Source organism: Pseudophryne corroboree, chromosome 2, assembly GCF_028390025.1.
Source record: "Pseudophryne corroboree isolate aPseCor3 chromosome 2, aPseCor3.hap2, whole genome shotgun sequence".
NCBI classification, from domain to species: domain Eukaryota; kingdom Metazoa; phylum Chordata; class Amphibia; order Anura; family Myobatrachidae; genus Pseudophryne; species Pseudophryne corroboree.
In genome coordinates, this window is record NC_086445.1 from 758,258,444 (window position 1) to 758,286,059 (window position 27,616).

The 27,616-nt window shown below is 46.9% G+C and overlaps 1 protein-coding gene across 2 annotated transcripts in view; it reads left to right on the forward strand.

The window, feature by feature from the left end:
- Positions 1 to 548: 548 nt before the first annotated feature.
- The window catches only part of LOC135047464 (serine/threonine-protein kinase 38), a 249,986-nt gene continuing 222,918 nt past the window's right edge, over positions 549 to 27,616 (forward strand). The window contains exons 1-4 of one of the 2 annotated variants that reach the window (XM_063955453.1): positions 549 to 754; positions 11,123 to 11,255; positions 15,293 to 15,344; positions 21,090 to 21,212. In XM_063955453.1, coding sequence (XP_063811523.1) covers positions 11,125 to 11,255; positions 15,293 to 15,344; positions 21,090 to 21,212 — 306 coding nt within the window. In that variant the 5' untranslated portion in view covers positions 549 to 754; positions 11,123 to 11,124. The remainder of the gene's footprint in view (positions 755 to 11,122; positions 11,256 to 15,292; positions 15,345 to 21,089; positions 21,213 to 27,616) is intronic. The other variant, XM_063955454.1, reaches the window with a different exon arrangement.

A 27,616-nucleotide genomic window follows, 5' to 3' on the forward strand; every position in this document is an offset into this window, starting at 1 on the left:
TTACGTGACGCGATTTCTGCAGCCACGCCCCGTTTCGCCTCTGTCACGCCCCATGACGCCTCTGGCCCGCTCCCTCTTCACTCCCCATCACTGCCCACCCCGCTGCTGAGCCGACCTGGCTGCTCTCTCCCGGTGAGAGCAGCCAGAAAGTCGGCAAGTATGCGCAGAGTGAGTGTATGTGTGTGTGGGGGGGGGCTTTGGGGCGCCAGTGGAAACTTTCGCACTGGGCGCCACAAGGTGTAGAACCGATCCTGGATGGTTGGTTCTGTACACTGGCATTGAGCACGTATGAAGCTTGGTCTGGCTGAAGGTCAGAAGCAGCCTGAAGCCCGAGGTGTTATGTGCCCCTGGTACTGCCCAACCCCCCCCCCCGCATGTCAGGGAAGATGATCGTAGCTGTGCTAACTTTAGCACAGCTACGATCAACTCGGAATGACCCCCGTTATCCCTTGCAACGTGCGTTCTGAAACTGGCCGCCAGAGTACCTATCAAGCACCGCAATGATGACACTTCCTTTTGCCCTTAGTAAGAATGGCCTCAGAGAGCTTTAACCTCCTGGCGCGAAGTGTCACGTCGTGACGTCACAGCGTAGCAGTTGCAAACTCCAGTGGCAGCTGTGGTGGACAGTAAACTTCTGTGAGGTTTCGGTCGGTGTTTGCGGAACGGATATTGTAGTCTTTATTTTCTATTCGTTTGTTGCGAGGGGACCGGAGGGTTCCCCGTGCCGCGCACAGACGGAGGACACGGAGGGAAGGTGAGCGAGCTTTCCTGCCTTAGAGCGCACGTTTGGAACGTTTCTCATTCCTTTTATGTTACAAATTGACCCTCTTCCGTGTTGTGGTTTCTTCTGCAACCACATTAACCTGCTGCGTGGGCCGAACTATCACGCCGTCTGGGAGGGGAGCCCGTGCAGGTTGCTGGTGCCTAGTGTGAGGCCCTATCATCTCCCATCGCTGCCTGTTTACTGGCGATGTTTATTTTTATTTCCGGGGGGAAAAACACACACGGGGAGATCTTAAAGTCATTAAACACTTTGTTAGGGCTATAGTTTAGTTTGCTTGCTGTGTTTCACGCAGTAGGACTGATGTGTGGGGTCTAGAAGTTATTCAAGCAGGACATGCTATTTGTTTTTTTCTCTCTAGTGCTGAGTATGTTTATAAATACATAATACACTTAAGGGGATACACACTAGGCGATTTCAGCCTAAAAAATAAACAATATCAACATAAATGTCGTCGTTTATATTGTCCATTGCGTATGGTGGCAGTATTGATGAGCGCGCTCCTGCATGACGTTCAGCAATCACCGATATTGATTTGCCATGCAGCTAACCCGTCAATGTGGAGCTGAGCTGCATGTCCGGGAATGCCGGCGGTGACGTCACTGATCGTTATCGTTGAACAATAACGCTCAGTGTGTATGCGCTATTTCATTGAACGCTGTATCGTTGATCGATATAGTAGCTCATCGCCGGCATTCCTGCATCGGCTAGTGTGTACCCACCTTTAGGGGTTAATTCAGAGTTGTGTGTTTAGTGGCCCTTTATGTGGGCAGCTGCAAAATATATTTCTCTGACGTCCTAGTGGATGCTGGGAACTCCGTAAGGACCATGGGGAATAGCGGCTCCGCAGGAGACTGGGCACAAAAGTAAAAGCTTTAGGACTACCTGGTGTGCACTGGCTCCTCCCCCTTTGACCCTCCTCCAAGCCTCAGTTAGATTTTTGTGCCCGAACGAGAAGGGTGCACACTAGGGGCTCTCCTGAGCTTCTTAGTGAAAGTTTAGTTTTAGGTTTTTTATTTTCAGTGAGACCTGCTGGCAACAGGCTCACTGCATCGAGGGACTAAGGGGAGAAGAAGCGAACTCACCTGCGTGCAGAGTGGATTGGGCTTCTTAGGCTACTGGACACCATTAGCTCCAGAGGGACCGAACACAGGCCCAGCCTCGGAGCTCGGTCCCAGAGCCGCGCCGCCGGCCCCCTTACAGAGCCAGAAGCAAGAAGAGGTCCGGAATCGGCGGCAGAAGACATCTGTCTTCAACAAGGTAGCGCACAGCACTGCAGCTGTGCGCCATTGTTACTCAGGCACACTTCACACTTCGGTCACTGAGGGTGCAGGGCGCTAGGGGGGGGCGCCCTGAGCAGCAATGTAAACACCTTGGCTGGCATAAATACACCACATATAACCCCCAGGGCTATATGGATGTATTTTAACCCCTGCCAGAACTCACCAAAAAAGCGGGAGAAAAGGCCGCCGAGAAGGGGGCGGAGCCTATCTCCTCAGCACACGGGCGCCATTTTCCATCACAGCTCCGCTGGAAGGACGTCTCCCTGACTCTCCCCTGCAGTCCTGCACTACAGAAAAGGGTAAAAAAGAGAGGGGGGCACTAATTTGGCGCAGTTTTGATACTAACAGCAGCTATAAAGGAAAAGCACATTTTATAGTGGTATTCCTGTCTATATATAGCGCTCTGGTGTGTGCTGGCATGCTCTCACTCTGTCTCCCCAAAGGGCTAGTGGGGTCCTGTCCTCTATCGGAGCATTCCCTGTGTGTGTGCGGTGTGTCGGTACGATTGTGTCGACATGTTTGAGGAGGAAAATGAGATGGAGGCGGAGCAATTGCCTATTATACAGTTGTCACCCCCTAGGGAGTCGACACCTGAGTGGATGAGCTTATGGAAGGAATTGCATGACAGTGTCAGCTCTTTACGACAGACAGTTGACGACATGAGACAGCCGGCTACTCAGCTTGTGCCTGTCCAGGGGTCTCAAACGCCATCAGGGGCTTTAAAACGCCCGTTACCTCAAATGACAGACACGGATACTGACTCCAGTGTCGATGATGAGGAGACAAACGTGACTTCCACTAGGGCCACACGTTACATGATTGAAGCAATGAAAAATGTATTGCATATCTCTGATAATACAAGTACCACTAAAAAGGGTATTATGTTTGGTGAGAAAAAACTGCCTGTAGTTTTTCCTGTATCCGAGGAATTAAATGAAGTGTGTGATGAGGCGTAGGTTTCCCCCGATAAAAAACTGATAATTCCTAAAAGGTTATTAGCATCGTACCCTTTCCCGCCAGAGGATAGGGCACGTTGGGAAACACCCCCTAGGGTGGATAAAGCGCTCACACGTTTGTCTAAACAGGTAGCACTACCCTCTCCTGATACGGCCGCCCTTAAGGAACCTGCCGATAGAAAGCTGGAGAATATCCTAAAATGTATATACTCTCACACGGGTGTTATACTGCGACCAGCAATCGCCTCAGCCTGGATGTGCAGTGCGGGCCTGGCGTGGTCGGATTCCCTGACTGAAAATATTGATACCCTAGATAGGGACAGTATATTACTGACTATAGAGCATTTGAAGGATGCATTTCTATATATGCGTGATGCACAGAGGGATATTTGCCGACTGGCATCAAGAGTTAGCGCGCTGTCCATTTCTGCAAGAAGAGGTTTATGGACGCGGCAGTGGTCAGGTGATGCGGATTCTAAAAGGCACATGGAAGTATTGCCTTATAAGGGGGAGGAGTTATTTGGGGTAGGTCTATCAGACCTGGTAGCCACGGCAACTGCTGGAAAATCCACATTTTTACCCCAGGTAGCTTCTCAACCTAAGAAGACGCCGTATTATCAGGCGCAGTCCTTTCGGCCCCATAAGGGCAAGCGGGCAAAAGGCGCCTCATTTCTGCCCCGTGGCAGAGGGAGAGGAAAAAGGCTGCAACAAACAGCCAGTTCCCAGGAACAAAAGCCCTCTCCCGCCTCCGCAAAGTCCTCAGCATGACGCTGGGGCTTTACAAGGGGACTCAGGCACGGTGGGGGCCCGTCTCAAGAAGTTCAGTGCGCAGTGGGCCCACTCGCAAGTGGACCCCTGGATCCTTCAGGTGGTATCTCAGGGGTACAAATTGGAATTCGAGACGTCTCCCCCTCGCCGTTTTCTAAAGTCTGCTTTACCGACGTCTCCCTCAGACAGGGAGGCAGTATTGGAAGCCATTCACAAGCTGTATTCCCAGCAGGTGATAATCAAGGTACCCCTCCTACAACAGGGAAAGGGGTACTATTCCACACTATTTGTGGTACCGAAGCCGGACGGCTCGGTGAGACCAATTTTAAACCTAAAATCCTTGAACACTTACATACAAAGGTTCAAATTTAAGATGGAGTCACTCAGAGCAGTGATTGCAAACCTGGAAGAAGGGGACTATATGGTGTCTCTGGACATCAAAGATGCTTACCTACATGTCCCAATTTACCCTTCTCACCAAGGGTACCTCAGGTTTGTGGTACAGAACTGTCACTATCAGTTTCAAACGCTGCCGTTTGGATTGTCCACGGCACCCCGGGTCTTTACCAAGGTAATTGCCGAAATGATGATACTCCTTCGAAAGAAGGGAGTTTTAGTTATCCCTTACTTGGACGATCTCCTGATAAGGGCAAGATCCAGGGAACAGTTGGAAGTCGGAGTAGCCCTATCTCAGATAGTGCTGCGCCAGCACGGTTGGATTCTCAATATTCCAAAATCGCAGCTGATCCCGACGACACGACTTCTATTTCTAGGGATGATTCTGGACACAGTCCAGAAAAAGGTGTTTCTCCCGGAAGAGAAAGCCAGGGAGTTATCCGAACTAGTCAGAAATCTCCTAAAACCAGGCCAAGTCTCAGTGCATCAATGCACAAGGGTCCTGGGAAAGATGGTGGCTTCTTACGAAGCAATCCCATTCGGCAGATTCCACGCAAGAACCTTCCAGTGGGATCTGCTAGACAAATGGTCCGGGTCGCATCTTCAGATGCATCAGCGGATAATCTTGTCACCAAGGACAAGGGTGTCTCTCCTGTGGTGGTTGCCGAGTGCTCATCTTCTAGAGGGCCGCAGATTCGGCATTCAGGACTGGGTCCTGGTGACCACGGATGCCAGCCTGAGAGGCTGGGGAGCAGTCACACAGGGAAGAAATTTCCAGGGCTTGTGGTCAAGCCTGGAGACATCACTTCACATAAATATCCTGGAGCTAAGGGCCATCTACAATGCTCTAAGCCTAGCAAGACCTCTGCTTCAAGGTCAGCCGGTGCTGATTCAGTCAGACAAAATCACGGCAGTCGCCCACGTAAACAGACAGGGCGGCACAAGAAGCAGGAGGGCAATGACAGAAGTTGCAAGGATTCTTCGCTGGGCGGAAAATCATGTGATAGCACTGTCAGCAGTGTTCATTCCGGGAGTGGACAACTGGGAAGCAGACTTCCTCAGCAGACACGACCTCCACCCGGGGGAGTGGGGACTTCACCCAGAAGTCTTCCACATGATTGTGAACTGTTGGGAAAAACCAAAGGTGGACATGATGGCGTCCCGCCTCAACAAAAAACTAGACGGGTATTGCGCCTGGTCAAGGGACCCTCAGGCAATAGCTGTGGACGCTCTGGTAACACCGTGGGTGTACCAGTCAGTGTATGTGTTCCCTCCTCTGCCTCTCATACCCAAGGTACTGAGAATCATAAGAAGGAGAGGAGTAAGGACTATACTCGTGGCTCCGGATTGGCCAAGAAGGACTTGGTACCCGGAACTTCAAGAGATGCTCACAGAGGACCCGTGGCCTCTACCTCTAAGAAAGGACCTGCTCCAGCAGGGACCCTGTCTGTTCCAAGACTTACCGCGGCTGCGTTTGACGGCATGGCGGTTGAACACCGGATCCTGAAGGAAAAAGGCATTCCGGATGAAGTCATCCCTACCCTGATCAAAGCCAGGAAGGATGTAACCGTACAACATTATCACCGTATTTGGCGTAAATATGTTGCGTGGTGCGAGGCCAGGAAGGCCCCTACAGAGGAATTTCAACTGGGTCGTTTCCTGCATTTCCTGCAAACAGGACTGTCTATGGGCCTAAAATTAGGGTCCATTAAGGTTCAAATTTCGGCCCTGTCGATTTTCTTCCAGAAAGAACTGGCTTCAGTTCCTGAAGTTCAGACGTTTGTCAAGGGGGTGCTGCATATACAGCCTCCTTTTGTGCCTCCAGTGGCACCTTGGGATCTCAATGTAGTTTTGGGGTTCCTAAAATCACATTGGTTTGAACCACTCTCCACTGTGGACTTAAAATATCTCACATGGAAAGTGGTAATGCTGTTAGCCCTGGCTTCAGCCAGGCGTGTCTCTGAATTGGCGGCTTTATCCTATAAAAGCCCTTACCTAATTTTTCATACGGACAGGGCAGAATTGAGGACTCGTCCTCAATTTCTCCCTAAGGTGGTTTCAGCGTTTCACTTGAACCAGCCTATTGTGGTACCTGCGGCTACTAGGGACTTGGAGGACTCCAAGTTGCTGGACGTAGTCGGGGCCCTGAAAATATATGTTTCCAGGACGGCTGGAGTCAGAAAATCTGACTCGCTGTTTATCCTGTATGCACCCAACAAGCTGGGTGCTCCTGCTTCTAAGCAGACTATTGCTCGTTGGATTTGTAGCACAATTCAGCTTGCACATTCTGTGGCAGGCCTGCCACAGCCAAAATCTGTAAAAGCCCATTCCACAAGGAAGGTGGGCTCATCTTGTGCGGCTGCCCGAGGGGTCTCGGCTTTACAACTTTGCCGAGCAGCTACTTGGTCAGGGGCAAACACGTTTGCTAAATTCTACAAATTTGATACCCTGGCTGAGGAGGACCTGGAGTTCTCTCATTCGGTGCTGCAGAGTCATCCGCACTCTCCCGCCCGTTTGGGAGCTTTGGTATAATCCCCATGGTCCTTACGGAGTTCCCAGCATCCACTAGGACGTCAGAGAAAATAAGAATTTACTTACCGATAATTCTATTTCTCGTAGTCCGTAGTGGATGCTGGGCGCCCATCCCAAGTGCGGATTGTCTGCAATACTTGTACATAGTTATTGTTACAAAAATCGGGTTATTATTGTTGTGAGCCATCTTTTCAGAGGCTCCTCTGTTATCATGCTGTTAACTGGGTTCAGATCACAAGTTATTTGGTGTGGCTGGTATGAGTCTTACCCGGGATTCAAAATCCTTCCTTATTGTGTACGCTCGTCCGGGCACAGTATCCTAACTGAGGCTTGGAGGAGGGTCATAGGGGGAGGAGCCAGTGCACACCAGGTAGTCCTAAAGCTTTTACTTTTGTGCCCAGTCTCCTGCGGAGCCGCTATTCCCCATGGTCCTTACGGAGTTCCCAGCATCCACTACGGACTACGAGAAATAGAATTATCGGTAAGTAAATTCTTATTTTACTACCTTATTCTAGTGTGAGAGTTTGTAGTGCTAAAGTGGGGGATCGTGCGTCTGTAAGCGGAGACCAGTGCTGCCCACTGATTTTGTGCCAGCCGCTGCAACAGTTATCGTTGGTTTTGGCACTTGCACCAGCCCCTTGCTAGATGATCTGGCAGAAACAGGCTTCCATTCCCCATATGCGTGAATCACATGATACACCTGCAAGACGGAGTGGTTCCATGGAGGTGTAGCATGGTATGCCGGCGGCCGGGCTCCCGGCGACCAGCATACCGGCGCCGGGATCCTGACCGGCATACCAACAGCGTGGCGAGCGCAAATGAGCACCTCGTGGGCTCGCTGCGCTCGCCACGCTGCGGGCACGGTGGCCGTGCACCACGCTATTTATTCTCCTTCCAGGGGTGTCGTGGACCCCTAAGAGGGAGAAAAAGTGTCTGTATGCCGGCTGTTGGGATTCCAGCGCCGGTATACTGTGCGCTGGGATCCCGACAGCCGGCAAACTGAAGACCACCCGTTCCATGGGCTTGAATTGTTGCTGCCCTGAAATAACCAATTTTGTGCAAAAACAGCTCATCCAAGTTCTGTACAACTCAAAATAGGGCAGATGTGCAAAATTCTTTAAATTTGCATTGAATGCGTTGTGTGCAATAACTTATGGTTTGTGTATGTGCACAGAGATTTGTCCGCAGAGAGGGTGGACCGAGGGAGGTAAGGTGCAGGCAAAGCACTATTACAGGAAACTATTGTAGCAGTCCATTGTGCACCCTTCCCTTCCAGGGTCAGAGCAGAGGGGGCAGCAGGATCCTCTAGCCGGCGGGAGCATCTACATGCAGTGAGCATTTCTGTTGTTCACGGCGCCCTCTGCTGTCTATCGCCAGCATACCCGGTAAGTCGGACCTGTGCTGGGTGGAGTACAAAAACAAATGCCTAGACAAGTGACCATCAAAAAGGCCCTAAGGAGGGACTCGGTATGAAATCTCGACTGTCGGGTTCCCGGCGGTCGAAATACCAAAACCGGTATCCAGAACTCGAGTGCAGCATGTCCCCTCACAGGATCACCCCAACCAGTACTTAGATGGGTAAGCCACTTTGAGACCATCAAGTGTGAGTAGGTCATAGCTATCTCCGGGGGGAATTCACTTGTTTACGCAACTCTGAGTAATGCAGCATTTCAGTTGTTGCTCCATTTGGCACAAGTGCCGTGTGTGGGCACATTTCTTCTTGTACCCTCCTGAATTGGCGAGCAGAAATGTGTGATAAGTTTAGTTTGGCGCCCTAATCAGGACTTTAAACAGGTACTGTATAGCCGCTTTACGCAGATATCCCCAGCCTGTTTGGGCACGATAATGGGGTGCCCAAAAACAACTGAATTCCTCTGTTGGGCACGCATTAATGAGTGCTGCTCCCAAAACAATTGAATTCCCCCTCTTTGCATACAAAGATTCATACAACCTTCTAATAGGCACAATTGTTTTATGGTTTATGCAAATCAGTGTATGCATCAAGTTTTGATACAAATTGGAAGTCTACAAAAAAAGTCAATATTTTTAGTTTCATACTGTGAAAAAAATCGGCCATCTTAACTTTAAAGTTCTAGTATTGCGTTACTTCCTTTACAAATGGGCTTTTTGTAAAGATTGACTGGCCTCCTGCAAGAGACATAAATATGATTTATCCAAATTATTGAAGGTAGTATTATATCCCTAACCCCCTATAATTTTAAGTTTCACTGAGAAAAAGTTCCTACTTGTCATCTGCTTGAGGGGTGGTACCTCTAGCGTAAAACATAAATTCAAATAGTTGTAGAAAAAAAGAGCAAAAGAGAACTTTGTTTTTAGGGTGCACTTGAAAAATGCAGAAAATCTATAACTTTTTTTTATTAGATATGCAGTCAAAAATGCATATTTATAAAGTTATATATTTTATTTATTTTCCAAGTGCACCTTAAAAAATAGCTATTTGCCATATCTGTTCAAATGGACTTTTTAGTAAACCTTTTAGTACTCTGGGGGTAATTCCGAGTTGATCGCTCGCTAGCAGTTTTTAGCAGCCGTGCAAACGCTATGCCGCCTCCCACTGGGAGTGTATTTTAGCTTAGCAGAAGTGCGAACGAAAGGATCGCAGAGCGGCTACAAAATAATTTTGTGCAGTTTCAGAGTAGCTTCAGACCTACTCAGCGCTTGCGATCACTTCAGACCATTCAGTTCTGGATTTGACGTCACAAACACGCCCTGCGTTCACCCAGCCATGCCTGCGTTTTTCCTGACACGCCTGAATTTTTCCGAACACTCCCTGAAAACGGTCAGTTGACACCCAGAAACGCCCACTTCATGTCAATCACTCTGCGGCAGCCAGTGCAACTGAAATGCATTGCTAGACCTCGTGTGAAACTACATCGGCCTTTGTGAAAGTACGTTGCGCGTGCGCATTGCGCCGCATGCGCAGAAGTTCCATTTTTTTTTTGCATCATTGCTGCGCAGCGAACATTTTCAGCTAGCGAACAACTCGGAATGACCCTCTCTGTCCATACACTTCTGACAGGGAAGAGGGCAGGAATAACGGCTTGAGAATCGCAGAGCCTCCATATACATGAAGGCTATATTCATTCACAGTTGGAAGTTGCCAGAAAGATGGTCTCATTTATCAGACAGGTTTGAAAACAATTCAGACAGTTTTTCAACTGTTCATTCACAACTGAATGTTCAATAATGTTGCTTTGTTTATTTAACAATATCCTTAAGGTCTATCTATTTTTTTTTTCTTTTTCCTTTTTAATGATGGGATCAGTGGAATTACATTCATTGCAAAATTATAATTTCCATCTTATGTTATGCATAAATCAATACAGACATTTTTAAAAATCGAGCATAAACAGTTCTTGTTGCATATTGATGTCATTGATACCCCTTTCACATTGCAAACCTGGGTCCGACACGGGAATTTGAACACTGGTCCAACCTGACGTCGTCCTGGGTCAGAATCCCTTTCACACTGCACTTCAAGTCAGGTTATTCCCGAGTTGGACGCTTTCACACTGCACTACGACCCGGGTCAGACCTGTGTATAACCCTGCTTTAATCTCGGGATGAAATGCAGGATTGCTCGACCCAGGTTACTTCACTTTGGCGCTTTCACACTGCACCTCAACCCAGGTTGACCCGGCAATAACCCGGGTTATACCCCTTTCACATCTTCAATGCAGGATCCCATTCTGGAATTGGAAACGGGTCCTTCCCGGGTGGGATCCGGCATTGGAGACTCTCCTACCCCTTTCGCCGGGTTATTTGTGCGGTATGAATGGCTATGACTAATGAGTACTGTAGTTTGCTGGGGGAGGTGCTTGCTCTGTGCATTCAGCAATCTCTTCCTTGGCACTCTGTTTAGCCTTTTTCTCCTGGTTCCTTCAGGTGCATAATTTGGACTCCGTGCATATTTTAAAGTTGTTGATTTCCTTTATTACTCTTGAGAGCATGGTTTACAGATGAAAAGTTTGCATTTGCAAGAGCTGTTTGGTTATTTCTTACTGATGGGCCCTTGTAATGAGATCCACGTATGCTCTGTTGTGTTCCTGGTCCTTGGGTGCTCTGTTGAATTCTTGTTGTATTTGGCTTGTTCTCAAAGTGTTATCTATTTTTGGAAGTTTTCATTTCTTTTTGAAAAACCCAGCCAAAAGTTTTTGCAGAAGTCAATACAAATGTAAGGGCAGGATGAAATATTGAATTGTCATCATCTTTAAGTCCTTTAAAACATTTTTTCCGGAATTGATTGCCTTTTTTCTCAGTCAGCATTATGTGCTGTAGCTTAAAGTTAGCGTTTTCATCCCCTCTGCATTACTTACATAACATGAAAGTGCCTAGATATTTGTTAAAAGTCCAACCGTATTGACTAGATATTTCTTCATTAATAGGCATGGCAATGACTGAGCAGACCCCTTGTTTCCCCATGAGTAACCACACGAAGGAGAGGGTCACTATGACGAAGATGACACTAGAAAATTTCTACAGTAACCTCATCACACAGCACGAGGAACGGGAACTCAGGTATTGGGGGAATTTAAGTATGGTGTAAGCATGAAGTGAATAGTATGCTAGATCAGAGGTTCACAAACGCTACCTTATGTCACCCTAACAGTCCAGGTTTTAAGTATATCAATGCTTGACCACAGGTGACTTAATTAGTACCTCATCCAATTTGACTTAACCATCTGTGCTGTGCTATGGGTATCTTTAAAACCTGGACCGTTGGGGAACCTTGAGGACTGTTTGGGAATCTTTGTGCTAGGTATTATCAGTTTAATCTGTCTTTGATATCTTGCATTATGTAAGCTCTTAAATGTCTATGGTCATATGTACAAAAGGAGATGTGGTTAACATCACAACGGTTGGGATCCCAGCGCACAAGATACTGGCGCCAGAATCCCGACAGTCAGGATCCCGATTGTACAGGCAGCAGACCGGGTAAGTACTACGCTGGGGATGGGGTGCTAAGGGGTTCGGGTGCTTAAGGGTGTGGAGTGGGGGATAGGATTAGGCAGTGGGGCAGGGAGACAGTTAGGTTTAGGGTGCAGGGAGGGGTGGGGTAGGTTTAGGCGCCACCCGGGAAGTTAAGGGCCCTACACACTTGCGATCCGCCGCCGAGCTGCCTGACGGCGGATACAGCCGACTGGTGACATGGCGGCGGGGGGGGGGGGGGGGGGGGGGGGGGGAGTGAAGGTTCTTCACTCCACCCGTCACCTGGCTCCAAAGCAGTGCAGGCAAATACGGACAATCTCGTCCATATTGGCCTGCATGCACCAGCGATGACCGAGCACGGGGCCGCGCATCGTTCATCGCTGGTGCCTGCACACTGAACGATATGAACGGTATCTTAACATTAATGAACGAGATCGTTCATGTCTTTCATTTTTATCGCCCAGTGTGTCTGGCGCATCAGGGTTAGACACTGTGGCCTGCAGGTTGTTTTAGCAGGATGCCACAATTAGGGCATGGCGTATTTTGTAATTTTTAAATTGGGCAAGGGTGCGGTGCCCTTGTAATAAACATAGTACACGCTAGTCTGTTTTACATTTATTTTCCTAACCTAATATTTATTTTGGTGGTAGAAATATTTGTGTATACAGTACTACATAAAGTGAATTTTGAAAATTGTATGATTGTTGCACAATCTATCTGCTGTGTATGGGCTCTCCCGTTGCCTAGCCGTGCTGGGCTGTGTATGTTGCCTCTCCCATTCATGCGAATGGGGCACATGCACATGTTCGAAGCAAACTAAGAATCCTGACTGTAAGTGCTATTGATAAGCACTGGGGAAGAGGGTTGTGGTTAGCCTGAGGGAATGGGGGATGTTAGGGTTAATCTGCTGGATGGGATAGTTAGGGTTAGGTAGCAGGAGGGGTGCGATAGAGTTAAAACACTTAGCGGGATTTGTCAGGATGCCGCCATTGACATCCAGATCATTGAGATTGTGACTGCCAGGATTTCGTACCCAACCCTATACAGTACATCCGGAAAGTATTCACAGCGCTTCCCTTTTTCCACATTTTGTTATGTTACAGCCTTATTCCAAAATGGAATAAATTCATTTTTCCCTCCAAATTCTACACACACTACCCCATAATGACAACGTGAATTTTTTTTTTTTTTCCGATTTTTTTTTTTTTTTTTTTTTTTTTTTGCTAATTTATTAAAAATACAAAACTAAGAAATCGCATGTACATAAGTATTACAGCCTTTGCCATAAAGCTCAAAATTGAGCTCGGGTGCATCCTGTTCCCACTGATCATGCTTGATATTCCTACAGCTTAATTGGAGTTCATCTGCAGTAAATTCAGTTGATTGGACGTGATTTGGAAAGGCACACACCTGTCTATATGAGATCCCACACTTGACAGTGCATGTCTGAGCACAAACCACCAAGCATGAAGTCAAAGGAATTGTCTGTAGTCCCCTGAGACAGAAATGTCTCGAGGCACAAATCTGGGGAAGGGTACAGAAAAATATCTGCTGCTTTGAAGGTCCCAATGAGCACAGTGGCCTCCATCATCCGTAATTGGAAGAGGTTCGGAACCACCAAGACTTTCCCTAGAGCTGGCCGGCCGTCTAAACTGAGCGATCGGTCTCTAGTCAGGGAGGTGACCAAGAACCCAATGGTCACTCTGTCAGAGCTACAGATTTCCTCTGTGGAGAGAGGAGAACCTTCCAGAAGTACAACTATCTCTGCAGCAATTCACCAATCAGGCCTGTGTGGTAGAGTGGCCAGACGGAAGCCACTCTTTAGTAAAAAGTTCATGTCAGCCCACCTGGAATATGCCAAAATTCACCTGAAGGACTCTCAGACCATGAGAATCTCTCTGGTCTGATGAGACAAAGATTGAACTCTTTGGTGTGAATGCCAGGCATCATGTTTGGAGGAAACCAGGCATTGCTCATAACCAGGCCAGTGCCATCCCTACAGTGAAGCATGGTGGTGGCAGCATCATGCTGTGGGGATGTTTTTCAGAGGCAGGAATTGGGAGACTAGTCAGGATAGAGGGAAAGATGAATGCAGCAATGTACAGAGACATCCTGGATGAAAACCTGCTCCAGAGCGCTCTTGACCTCAGACTGGAGCGACGGTTCATCTTTCAGCAAGACAATGACCCTAAGCACATAGCCAAGATATCGAAGGAGTGGCTTCAGGACAACTGAAGACAGTAGTAATGGCGGACTCGGTCATTACTTTTAAGAAAGGGCTAGATAAATTCCTAATGGCTAAGGATATGTGGGGTTATGGTGGGTAAATCACGCACTATAGTAATAAAATAAAATAATAAAAAAATAAGTACATTAGAAACAAATGAAGAATCAACATAACTGTTAAACATTCACCAAAGTTAAAATTACTGATCCTACTGTAATATTTTTAAGACTAGCAGGTTGAGCGTGATGGACAATTTGTCTTATTTTTTTTTTATTTTTTTTATTCAAAAACTGTTACTATGTTAACTCTGTGAATGTCCTTGAGTGGCCCAGCCAGAGCCCAGACTTGAATACGATTGAACATCTCTGGAGAGATATGAAGTGGAGCTTGAGAGGTGCTGCAAAGAGGAATGGGCGAAAATGCCCAAAGATAGGTGTGACAAGCTTGTGGCATCATATTCAAAAAGACTTGAGGCTGTAATTGCTGTCAAAGGTGCATCAACAAAGTATTGAGCAAAGGCTGGGAATACTTATGTACATGGGATTTCTTAGTTATATTATTTGTAATAAATTTGCAAAAATCTCAAAAACCCTTTTTTCAAGTTGTCATTATGGGGTATTGTGTGTAGAATTTTGAGGGGGAAAAATGAATTTATTCCAGTTTGGAACTCGGCTGTAACATAACAAAATGTGGAAAAAGTGAAGCGCTATGAATACTTTCTGGATGCACTGTATGGTACTACCTATTGCACTACCACTTATACGGGCAGCTGGGGCTACAATCTAGCCATCAGGAGTAAAATATTAATAACCATAGTGATCTCAAGACTGGTATTTGTAGATCCCTAGTTGTAACACTGTTGTCTTGTGCATGCATGTTAACTGTATGCTGATATGGTGAGCAGCCTGAATACTGGACATGGAGTGCTGAGTGCACAAACTGTGTGCTCACCCTTTGGTGGGCTCATTGATGAATTGTTTTCTTGTGTCCACAGCTCCCGTCTAAAGTGACAGGTGATATTCAATTGTTTTAGACTAGGCATGGGCAACCATTTCTCATTGCACATGTTGATCCCAACTGCATCAGGATTAGCTGCAGAAAGTGACTAAACCTGTGCTAACTGCTGGGTACGCTGCCCAAATGGCTGACTTTGGGTGGATTTTTGCTCTACCTCAGAAAGATGCAAGTAGAAATAATAGGTGCCCACAGCACATGTGCTCAGGTGTAAAACAATTGAATAGCTCCCGGTCACTTAAGCACTGGCTCAGCACCAGTCTAAACAGTTGAATTCCCCCTTTAGAATATTAAAAAACAGACCTGCTCTATGCTGACCGAATCAGTTATTTGTCTGTGTTCCTACACAGTAACTTTTATGCTAATGTCTTTCTGCTGGTTTTAGGCAGAGGAGACTAGAAAAAGTGATGGAGGAAGAGGGCCTTCGGGATGAAGAGGTAAAGAAAACCACATACTGAAAGTATTTCATTGTATTAATTATAAATAACTACACATAGATCAAGTGACTACCTGCTTAAGTTAGATCTGATAAATTCCTAGAAATGGTGATCTGCTCACATTGCAGCAAAGAAAAGATCTACCAATATTCTTGCTGCTTCTAGTTACTCTAGAAATGAGTGAACATAAATGTGTCTATGCCATTGAATTACTTTTTTTAATAACAAATATATAGTGCCAGTATAATCTGTTTTGCCTTATACACGGAATTCATGTTTTTGCATGAGTTTAAAATTTACATGAAATATTCAGTTTAAAATGTTCACTATGCTATTGAGGTATTTAGGGGTCTATTCATGAAGTAGTGAAAAGTGCTGAGAAGTTGCCCATTGCAACCAATCGGTGTTGAGGTATCTTTTATAAAATGCACTCGTATTAAATTATACGTAGCAGCTGACTGGCTCACTTGTCCACACCTTTCACTGCTTCATGAATAGACCCCTTAGTTCTAGAGATTAATTAAAAATCCTTTTTACTATTGAAAGAGTTGTATAATCTGTCATCTCCTATTTTATAAAGTTGGCTACAGCATCAAAATCTATGTACAACTTGGCTCCATATTTAGCTAGTTAAGTAGTGTTGTTGACTGGCGCCACTAGATTTTGTATTAAAACTGTTTAAACTTAGTATCTGACCTGCAGCGCAAGAGAATAGGCACTTCCCAAATAGTTCCATGGTATACAGCAAGATAGATTGGGATATCTCAGGCGCTGGACTAGGGACCACCCAAAAATGTTATAATGTTATGATAGATTGATATGATATTCCCCCCAAAAAGTGCAAACCCTAAATAATTGAATTATTTCATGGCTCTAATTTCCCTTAATAGTCATTTTCAGATAGCATGTACTAAATAACTGACGATAAACCCCTTTTTCAGTATGTTCAATGTATTAGGCAAAACCAGTGCTGGTGGCTGTCAATCATAAAACATGTGGACAAACAAATTCAGATCTTGTCCCTCACGACACAATTGAACCTAAGGATGACCTATAAACACAATGTACTTAATTTAATATTTCATTCTAAATTTCTCGATAGGAAACGTTTGACCTAGGGGTGCCGTGAAACACATTCTGATGCTCTAGGGCGCTGTGATTCAAAACAGTTTGAGAACCACTGTGCTAGACTGTTATGGCTCATCAGCATAGAATTGGGGTTTTTTCTGATCATCATATGATGCAGAAGTATCAAAGGACTAGTTTTCAGAAACACTGGGGTAAATTTACTAAGGTGGGAGATTTTTAGAACTGGTGATGTTGCCCATAGCAACCAATCAGATTATATCTATTATCTGCTAGAAGCAGCTAGATAAATGGTAAGTAGAATCTGATTGGTTGCCATGGGCAACATCACCAGTTCTAAAAATCTCCCAACTTAGTAAATTTACCCCACTGTATCCAAGACATGCACACAATTCACCTTTTATATTAACGATTGAAGTCCGAATTATACTCATCAATGGTCCAGGGTTGTCTATGGAAAGTCACAATTTTTTGAATGCTGCTTCAGGCACAAGCGCAGCAGCTTCTGCTAAATATTTACATTCATACCTAATGTAATGTATTTACACCTAAATGTTGCTGCAGCAAAACAAAGGTAAGAGAAAACAGCCATTGGGGTATATGCAATTCACGGCGAATCGCGGCAATTTTTCGCCGTTTTTTAATTCGACTAAATTCGCCAGGTGAATTCCGGAAGGTGGCTTCCGGAATTCACCATATTCAATGAAAAACGGATTCGCCAGAGTCGCGGGCGAAAATCGGCCGATTTGGCGGATTTTGCCGCGATTTTAAAAAACAGTAAAAAACGGGAAAAACCCGGAAAAAAAAATGGCGTGGGGTCCCCCCTCCCAAGCATAACCAGCCTCGGGCTCATCGAGCTGGTCCTGGTTCTAAAAATCCGGGGAAAAATTGGCCAGGGATCCCCCGTATTTTTAAAACCAGCACCGGGCTCTGCGCCTGGTGCTGGTGCCAAAAATACGGGGGACAAAAAGAGTAGGGGTCCCCCGTATTTTTAACACCAGCATCGGGCTCCACTAGCTGGACAGATAATGCCACAGCCGGGGGTCACTTTTATGCCGTGCCCTGCGGCCGTGGCATTAAATATCCAACTAGTCACCCCTGGCCGGGGTACCCTGGGGGAGTGGGGACCCCTTCAATCAAGGGGTCCCCCAGCCACCCAAGGGCCAGGGGTGAAGCCCGAGGCTGTCCCCCCCCCCCCCCCCCCCATCCAATGGGCTGCGGATGGGGGGGCTGATAGCCTTTTGTGATAATAAGGCTGATAGCCTTTTGTGATAATAAAAAGATATTGTTTTTTCCAGTAGTACTACAAGTCCCAGCAAGCCTCCCCCGCAAGCTGGTACTTGGAGAACCACAAGTACCAGCATGCGGGAGAAAAACGGGCCCGCTGGTACCTGTAGTACTACTGGGAAAAAAATACCCCAAAAAAAACAGGACACACACACCGTGACAGTAAAACTTTATTACACACTACCGACACACACATACTTACCTATGTTGACACGCCGACTGCCACGGTCTCCGACGATCCGAGGGTACCTGTGAAAAAATGATACTCACCTTCCAGCGTCCAGAGATAAATCCACGTCCAGAGAGATAAATCCACGTACTTGTAAAAAAAAAAGAAAACGCAAATACCCGCTCCATACCGGACTAGAAAGGGGTCCAATGCTTTCACATCAGACCCCTTTCTCCCGAATGCCGGGACATCACGTGACTCCTGTCACTGAAGTCCCTTCAGCCAATCAGGAAGCGCTACTTCCGTGGCGCTCACCTGATTGGCTGTGCGCTGTCTGTACTGTGACAGCACATCGCAAAGCCGCTCCATTACTTTCAATGGTGGGAACTTTGCGGGTAGCGGTGGGGTCACCCGCCGGTCAGCCGCTGACCGGCGGGTGACCTTACCGCTAGCCGCTAAGTTCCCACCATTGAAAGTAATGGAGCGGCTTTGCGATGTGCTGTCACAGTACAGACAGCGCACAGCCAATCAGGTGAGCGCAACGAAGTTGCGCTTCCTGATTGGCTTAGAGACCTTTCTGTGACAGCTGTCACTGACAGGTCTCATTCGTGGAAAGGTGTCCCATGTGTCAGCATGGGACCCCTTTCAGTCCGGCATGGAGCGGGTGTTCGGTTTGTTTTTTTGCCAAGTACGTGGATTTATCTCTGGACCATGGCTGAGGTGAGTATATTGATCTTTTCTTTTCAGGTATCCGTGGATTCTACATGGAGAAGAGGACCGATGTCGGCGTGTGAACATAGGTAAGTATGTGTGTGTCGACGTATGAAATAAAGTTTTACTGTCGACGGTGTGTGTGTCCTGTTTTTATTTGGGTATTTTTTTCCCAGTAGTACTACAGGTACCAGCGGGCCCGTTTTTCTCCCGCATGCTGGTACTTGTGGTTCTCCAAGTACCAGCTTGCGGGGGAGGCTTGCTGGGACTTGTAGTACTACTGGAAAAAACAATATCTTTTTATTATCACAAAAGGCTATCAGCCCCCCCATCCGCAGCCCATTGGATGGGGGGGGACAGCCTCGGGCTTCACCCCTGGCCGCTGGGGGGGGGGGGGCCCCTTGATTGAAGGGGTCCCCACTCCCCCAGGGTACCCCGGCCAGGGGTGACTAGTTGGATATTTAATGCCACGGCCGCAGGGCACGGCATAAAAGTGACCCCCGGCTGTGGCATTATCTGTCCAGCTAGTGGAGCCCGATGCTGGTGTTAAAAATACGGGGGACCCCTACTCTTTTTGTCCCCCGTATTTTTGGCACCAGCACCAGGCGCAGAGCCCGGTGCTGGTTTTAAAAATACGGGGGATCCCCTGTCAATTTTTTCCCCGCATTTTTAGAACCAGGACCAGCTCGAAGAGCCCGAGGCTGGTTATGCTTTGGAGGGGGGACCCCACGCCATTTTTTATGATTTCACCGTTCCAGCATAAAAAAAAATAAAATAAAAAAATTAATATTTTAAAAAATATATAAATAATATTTGTGCCTCCAAAAAAAAAAAAAAAGTACCTAATCCCTTCTAATATAAATAGATCTGCTATTCCCCCCCAAAAAAACACAAAAAAAAACATGTTTAAAATTTTTTTATTTGTTTTCACCCTCCAAAGTGTGGCGGATTGAAAATGACGAATTTGCTGTCTAAAAGCACTGCTGTCGAATTTCCAAACTTGAATTGAATATGCTTTGGTCGAATTGCAGCACTTGTATCATTGCAGAAAAGTCGAATTTGCAAAAATTCGAATTTCAAAAAGTCGAATTTTGAAAGTCCGTTTTTTGGTCGGAAAGCACTGAATTGCATAGGCGATTTTTTTTTTTTTTTTGGTCGAAAATGACCCGAAATTCGACAATTTCGGGAATTCGACCGCAATTGCATATACCCCATAGTATGTAATTTTTGCTGACAGCCATACAGAGATAAAAATGTTACAGACTTGATTTGTGGGCTCTTTCTTTTAATGACAGCAAGTGTTGCTATCTGCTGTTGGTAAAATTTACAAAATGTCATGAGTTTGTTGCCGCACATGTATTTAAAGAGCAAATTTGCATTCCACATACTGCTTTTAACACAGAAACCACTGTTAATGTCATATCTGCTACCAGTAGTAACATTTTATTATTTTGCCTTCCTTTTAAAAGTCAACTATAAAAAGTTAAAGTTAAGTTTTTTTATTTTCACTTTTGGTCCATAATGTCCTGATTGGTGAACATAACATTACTAGTACATTCCTAAATACCAAGGTACAGCAGTACTCCTGAAATAAAATAAAATGTTGATCAAAATATAAAGTTCTCTGGTTAGAGCACCGTCCATGACCTTATACTCTGCAATACGTTATGCTTTGCTGTAAATTGCAGTGTGTCCGTTTCTGTGTTTGCCACACCTTTCCAAGAGAGTTTGAGAGACCATAATATGCAATGTTGGTACATACTTCCTCTTCTAGTAGCAAGCTGTTTTTCGGTTTTACAGCTGATCTTTAACTGAATGTATGCGTCTTGTTTATGAACCCAGTTGTAATCATAAAGTATTAAGTGGTCCTCGATGCAATACAACTTTTTATTCATTATAAAGAAATATATTTTCAATCTACTAGAATAACTCTGGCTGCTTTTGTGTAAATAGCCACTGATATTATTGGTAAGTAAATACACAATAGATAGTAATAGTACATACCCCATTCTCCATACCTAAGATACATGGTGTGCCACACCTCCAGAAAGTCCTATACAATTAAAGCAGTCATAAAGATAACATCTCATAAATATTTTTTATGTTACTAATGTTACATCGAGAGCAAATAAAGATCAATGCATAAATGGCTTGTAGAGAAAGTTACAATAAACTCTACCTTTTTAAATATGGTATTTTATCTTTAAATTATACCATTTTAGTAGAACAATAGAATTGTGTATCTTAAAATAGTGGTTGCCAAGGTAAAAGTGGTTTGTATAAGTTATCCGTACTACTCACTCTACATTTAAAAAAAAATTTTTTTCTAGAGAAGTCAAGTTCTTGAACTACAGTATTCTACTGGGGCAGACCTTTTCCCCACAAAATTACTGTACTTGCATCCAATAAAAATTTATTGGTGGTGTGTGTGTGTTTTTTGTTTGCATTTTAAATCTATATTGTATTATTTATTTATTTTTTGTTAAATCTAGAAAAAGATGCGAAGGTCTGCACATGCACGAAAAGAAACAGAGTTTCTTCGATTGAAAAGGACACGACTAGGATTAGAGGATTTTGAGTCACTAAAAGTAATAGGAAGGGGAGCTTTTGGAGAGGTAAGATGACAATAGGTACATTTTTAATTATTTTTCCTCGCATTTAAAAATATGTGAATGTAAAGCCTCCAAATTGTCCATAATTGGGACAAGTCTGTTTTTAACAGAGGGTTCCTCAATACCAGGTATTATAGGGCACGTCCATGGTTCTAGTATAATGTTAACTTCCAAACAACCATTTATAGTGCTTATTGTGACTAATCTATAACCCAATAGCCATGAGGTACTGGTGTTTCCTTGAGCTATTACAGTACCTGATCAAATGTATCTTTAAAAGAAACAAGGTGATTAGGACACCCAGTACACGTTGGAGAGTCCCCACCACTGAGCTCACATCCTTGGGTGGTTGGTGGCACTCAGGTTTACATCTGTCTTTGTGCAACTTGTTTGTTACCCACTGAGAGGTTGTTGGAACCGCAGGACATTGTGCCTTAGCGAACGCAGTCTCGGCACGCGGCACACCCCTAAGGTGAGAAGAGTAGGGAGTACAAACTGGGGTCCCCGGTTCTTGGTGCGGCGCAACGCAACGCAGGGGTGGCATATGGAACCCTCCCTGGGGGGGATCCGCTATAGCCCCCCTGTGTACACTGGCAGCGGTAGTGAAAACTAGCATTTTATGTGATGTTTTACACTGTATTAGAGACATTGCCGGTATAAATAACTACATAGCGCCGGTGCCATTACAGGGGGCAGAGCTTTCTCAGAGCTGGACCAGCGGCGTTTGGCGCCTTCCTCTGCTTCCAGCTGCGGCAGCAAGGACACACAGCTCCTCCAGGCGCTCACAGATACTCAGAACACTGGCACAGGGGTGTAAATAAAGGGGAGAGCCGCTTTTGTACACTTTATAGTGTCCTGAAAAGGTCAATTATCCGGTGTTTCACTGTGATATCTGTATAAATACAGCTTGCAGTCTCACTGAGCCTGACAAGTTTGGGTGTCCTGTCACTCTCTCGTTCTCATACAGTAAGGCAGGTTTGCTATTGTAATACTTGTCTGTGTGTGTGTTGTCTCCTGTAAACAAGGTCAAACACCAATTATGCAGTGTGTGTCACACCAAATTCTCTCCCTCTACGCTGGTTCCCTCTCATGTGAACAATGCAGCCAATCCTCCCAAGTTAGTTAGGAGGCTGGAGGGGATGGTCAGGAGCCATCCTGGCTAGGTGCCATAAAAACTATGATGGCAGATATATCATAACAGCTCACTGCTAATACTCAGAAGACACAACAGTTGCATCAGGCTGTTGCAGACCTAACTGCAAAGGCAGATGATACACAACCCCACCCTCCCTAGTTCAGGACCACATAAACGTGGACTTCCTGATTTACTCTCAGATTCTGAGGAAGAGCTACAGGAGAAGGAGGAGGGGGAGGAATTAGATCCTATTACTGAAGATTCAACTGCTGCACAGGGTGTTGAGCCCCTCTTACTGGCTATCAGGGATGTATTAAAAATCCCTTTAGAAGACGCTGCAATACCGCAGTAGTTTATCTTAGCACAGAAAATACTGTGTCCCTTTCCCTGATTCTCCGGAACTAGATGACCTATTTAAGCAAGCCTGGAAAAATCCTGTTAAAAAATATCAGGTGACAAAATGGTTCTTGCACACTGTCCCATTTTCCCCTGAAGGTAGGAAAAATTGGGAAGATCCCCCAGCCATGGACGTATTAGGCTCCCGCCTGTCAAAAAAGGTGGTACTGCCAGCTCCGGCCTCCTTTACATTAAAGGACCCTGGGGATAGAAAGATAGAAACTACACTAAAGTCTATTTACCCAGCGGCTGGCGTATCACAAAGACCTCTGATAGTGGGTTGCTGGATGGCACATGCCATTCATACGTGGGCGACTCAAATACTGGAGGGTCTGGGGGGGGTGGCGGGATGGGGTGGTCTTCTGTTTGCCGGCGGTCGGGCTCCCGGCGCCGGGAGCCCGACAGCCGGCATACCGACAATTATTTTCCCTCGTGGGGGTCCACGACCCCCATAGAGGGAGAATAAAATAGTGTGGCGCGCGTAGCGCGGCGATCGCAGCGAGCCCGCAAGGGGTTCATTTGCGCTCGCCAAGCTGTCGGTAAGCCGGCGGTCGGGCTCCCGGCGCCGGGATGCTGGTCGCCGGGAGCCCGACCGCCGGCCAGCCGTAGTGAACCCGGCGGGATGATATGCCCCTGGTTACTACAGTGACCCTCAAAAGACACATACAAGACACTGCATGTGTCCTGTGTGATTCAATCAAGGAGATAAGTGCTCTTAATGCTAGGACTACTGCCATGGCAGTGTCGGCACGCAGAGCCCTATGGCTGCGTCAGTGAATAGCTGACACAGATTCCAAGCGCAGTGTGGAGTGTCTCCCCATCTCCGGGGAGTGGCTGTTCGGGGTTGAGTGTAATACGTGGATTTCTAAAGTTGCTATGGGGAAATCCACGTTTCTCCTCTCTGGGGCCCTGCTAGCTAGACTTATCTACCTGGGGCCGTCTGCCCAGTCCTTTCGGTCTAACAAATTTAGATCTAGGTCCAGAGGTGCCTCCAATGCGGCTTGAGGCACCAGAGGTAAGACAAGAAAACAAGCAGCAGCAGGTTCTCTGGAACAGAGCACCAGTTTAGCTTCCACTAAGGCCTCAGCATGACTGTGCCCACCCACTCCGAGGGTATCTCGAGGTGGGAGCTTGGCTGCGTCGCTTCAGCTGCATCTGGGAAAGCTCCTGCCATGATACCTGGGGGGAATAGACGGGCTCCGCAGGAGACAGGGCACTTTAAGAAAGAATTAGGAATACTGGTGTGCACTGGCTCTTCCCTCTATGTCCCTCCTCCAGACCTCAGTTAGAATCTGTGCCCGGCCGAGCTGGGTGCACTTTTGTGGGCTCTCCTGAGCTTGCTAATAAGAAAGTATTTTGTTAGGATTTTTTATTTTCAGAGAGATCTGCTGGCAACAGGCTCTCTGCTACGTGGGACTGAGGGGAGAGAAGCAGACCTACTAACTGCGGATAGGTCATGCTTCTTAGGCTACTGGACACCATTAGCTCCAGAGGGATCGAACACAGGAACGCACCCTTGGTCGTCCGATCCCGGAGCTGCGCCGCCGTCCCCCTTGCAGAGCCAGGAGCCGGCGTGTGAAGCAAGAAGACGTCAAAAGCGGCGGCAGAAGACTCCAGTCTTCATATGAGGTAGCGCACAGCACTGCAGCTGTGCGCCATTGCTCCCACATTAAACCCACACACTCCGGTCACTGTAGGGTGCTGGGCGCAGGGGGGGGCGCCCTGGGCAGCAATTTAGTACCTCTTGGCATAAAAGGGCATATATACAGTTGGGCACTGTATATATGCATGAGCCCCCGCCATTATTTTACACGAAATCGCGGGACAGAAGCCCTGCCGCTGAGGGGACGGGGCTTCTTCCTCAGCACTCACCAGCGCCATTTTCTCTCCACAGCTCCGCTGAGAGGAAGCTCCCCAGGCTCTCCCCTGCAGATTCACGGTAGAAAGAGGGTAAAAAGAGAGGGGGGGCACATAAATTTAGCGCAATATCAGTATATACAGCAGCTACTGGGTAAACACTAAGTTACTGTGTAATTCCTGGGTCATATAGCGCTGGGGTGTGTGCTGGCATACTCTCTCTCTGTCTCTCCAGAAGGCCTTGTGGGGGTTCTGTCCTCAAATAGAGCATCCCCTCTGTGTGTGGTGTGTCGGTACGCTTGTGTCGACATGTTTGACGAGGAAGGCTATGTGGAAGCAGAGCAGGTGCAGATGAATGTGGTGTCTCCGTTGACGGCGCCGACACCTGATTGGATGGATATGTGGAAGGTGTTAAATGATAATGTAAACTCCTTGCATAAAAGGTTGGATAAAGCTGAAGCCTTGGGGACAGTCAGGGTCCCAACCCATGCCTGATCCTACAGCGCAGAGGCCGTCGGGGTCTCAGAAGCGCCCACTATCCCAAATTGTTGACACGGATTCTGACTCCAGTGTCGATGGCGATGATACAAAGTTGCAGCCTAAAATGGCTAAAGCCATCCGCTATATGATTATAGCAATGAAGGATGTATTGCACATCTCAGAGGAAAACCCTGTCCCTGACAAGAGGGTTTATATGTTTGGGGAGAAAAGGCAAGAAGTGACTTTTCCCCCTTCACATGAGTTAAATGAGTTATGTGAAAAAGCTTGGGATTCTCCTGATAGGAAAATGCAGATTTCCAAACGGTTACTTATGGCGTATCCTTTACCGCCAACGGACAGGTTACGCTGGGAATCCTCCCCTAGGGTAGACAAAGCTTTGACACGCTTATCTAAGAAGGTAGCCCTGCCGTCACAGGATACAGCCGCCCTAAAAGATCCTGCGGATAGAAAGCAGGAAGGTATCCTGAAGTCCGTTTATACACATTCAGGTACCCTACTAAGGCCGGCAATTGCGTCGGCCTGGATGTGTAGTGCTGTAGCAGCATGGACAGATACTGTCTGAGGAGCTTGATACCTTGGACAAGGATACTATATTGCTGACCCTGGGGCATATAAAAGACGCTGTCCTATATATGAGGGATGCCCAGAGAGACATTTGCCTACTGGGCGCTAGAATAAATGCAATGTCAATTTCTGCCAGAAGGGTCCTGTGGACTCTGCAATGGACAGGTGATGCCGACTCAAAAAAGCACATGGAGGTTTTACCTTATAAGGGTGAGGAATTGTTTGGGGACGGTCTCTCGGACCTAGTTTCCACAGGTACTGCTGGGAAGTCAAATCTTTTGCCATATATTCCCTCACAACCTTAAGAAAGCACCGTATTACCAAATGCAGTCCATTCGATCACAAAGAGGTAAGAAAGTCAGAGGTGCGTCCTTTCTTGCCAGAGGCAGGGGTAGAGGAAAGAAGCTGCACAATACAGCTAGTTCCCAGGAACAGAAGTCCTCCCCGGCTTCCACTAAATCCACCGCATGACGCTGGGGCTCCACAGGTGGAGCCAGGAGCGGTGGGGGCGCGTCTCCGAAATTTCAGCCACCAGTGGGTTCGCTCACGGGTGGATCCCTGGGCTATACAGATTGTGTCTCAGGGATACAAGCTGGAATTCGAAGTGATGCCCCCTCACCGTTACCTCAAATCGGCCCTGCCAGCTTCCCCCATAGAAAGGGAAGTAGTGTTAGCGGCAATTCACAAATTATATCTCCAGCAGGTGGTGGTAAAGGTTCCCCTCCCTCAACAGGGAAGGGGTTACTAGTCCACAATGTTTGTGGTTCCGAAACCGGACGGTTCGGTCAGACCCATATTGAATTTAAAATCCCTGAACATTTACCTGAAAAGGTTCAAGTTCAAGATGGAATCGCTCAGGGCGGTCATTGCAAGCCTGGAAGAGGGGGATTTTATGGTGTCTCTGGACATAAAGGATGCTTACCTGCATGTCCCTATTTATCCACCTCATCAGGAGTACCTCAGATTTGTGGTACAGAACTGTCATTACCAATTCCAGACGTTGCCGTTTGGTTTGTCCACGGCACCGATAATATCTACCAAGGTAATGGCAGAAATGATGGTGCTTCTGCGAAAGCAAGGAGTTACAATTCTCCCATACTTGGACGATCTCCTCATAAAGGCGAGGTCCAGAGAGCAGTTGCTGATCAGCGTAGCACACTCTCGGGAGGTGTTACAACAGCACGGCTGGATTCTGAATATTCCAAAGTCGCAGCTGATTCCTACGACGAGTCTGCTCTTCCTGGGCATGATTCTGGACACAGACCAGAAGAAGGTGTTTCTCCCGGAGGAGAAGGCCCAGGAGCTCGTGACTCTGGTCAGAGACCTCTTAAAACCAAGACAGGTGTCGGTGCATCAATGCACGCGAGTCCTGGGAAAGATGGTGGCATCATACGAAGCCATTCCCTTCGGCAGGTTCAATGCGAGGACCTTTCAGTGGGATCTGTTGGACAAGTGGTCCGGATCGCATCTTCAGATGCATCGGCTTATCACCCTATCCCCCAGGGCCAGGGTGTCTCTTCTGTGGTGGCTGCAGAGTGCTCACCTTCTCGAGGGCCGCAGGTTCGGCATACAGGACTGGGTCCTGGTGACCACGGATGCAAGCCTCAGAGGGTGGGGGGCAGTCACTCAGGGAAGAAACTTCCAGGGGCTGTGGTCAAGTCAGGAGACTTGTCTGCACATCAATATCCTGGAACTAAGGGCCATATACAACACCCTGAGTCAAGCGGAGCCTCTGCTTCGCAACCAACCGGTGCTGATTCAGTCAGACAACATCACCGCAGTGGCTCATGTAAACCGCCAGGGCGGCACAAGAAGCAGGGTGGCAATGGCAGAAGCCACCAGAATTCTTCGCTGGGCGGAGAATCACGTGCAAGCACTGTCAGCAGTGTTCATTCCGGGAGTGGACAACTGGGAAGCAGACTTCCTCAGCAGGCACGACCTCCACCCGGGAGAG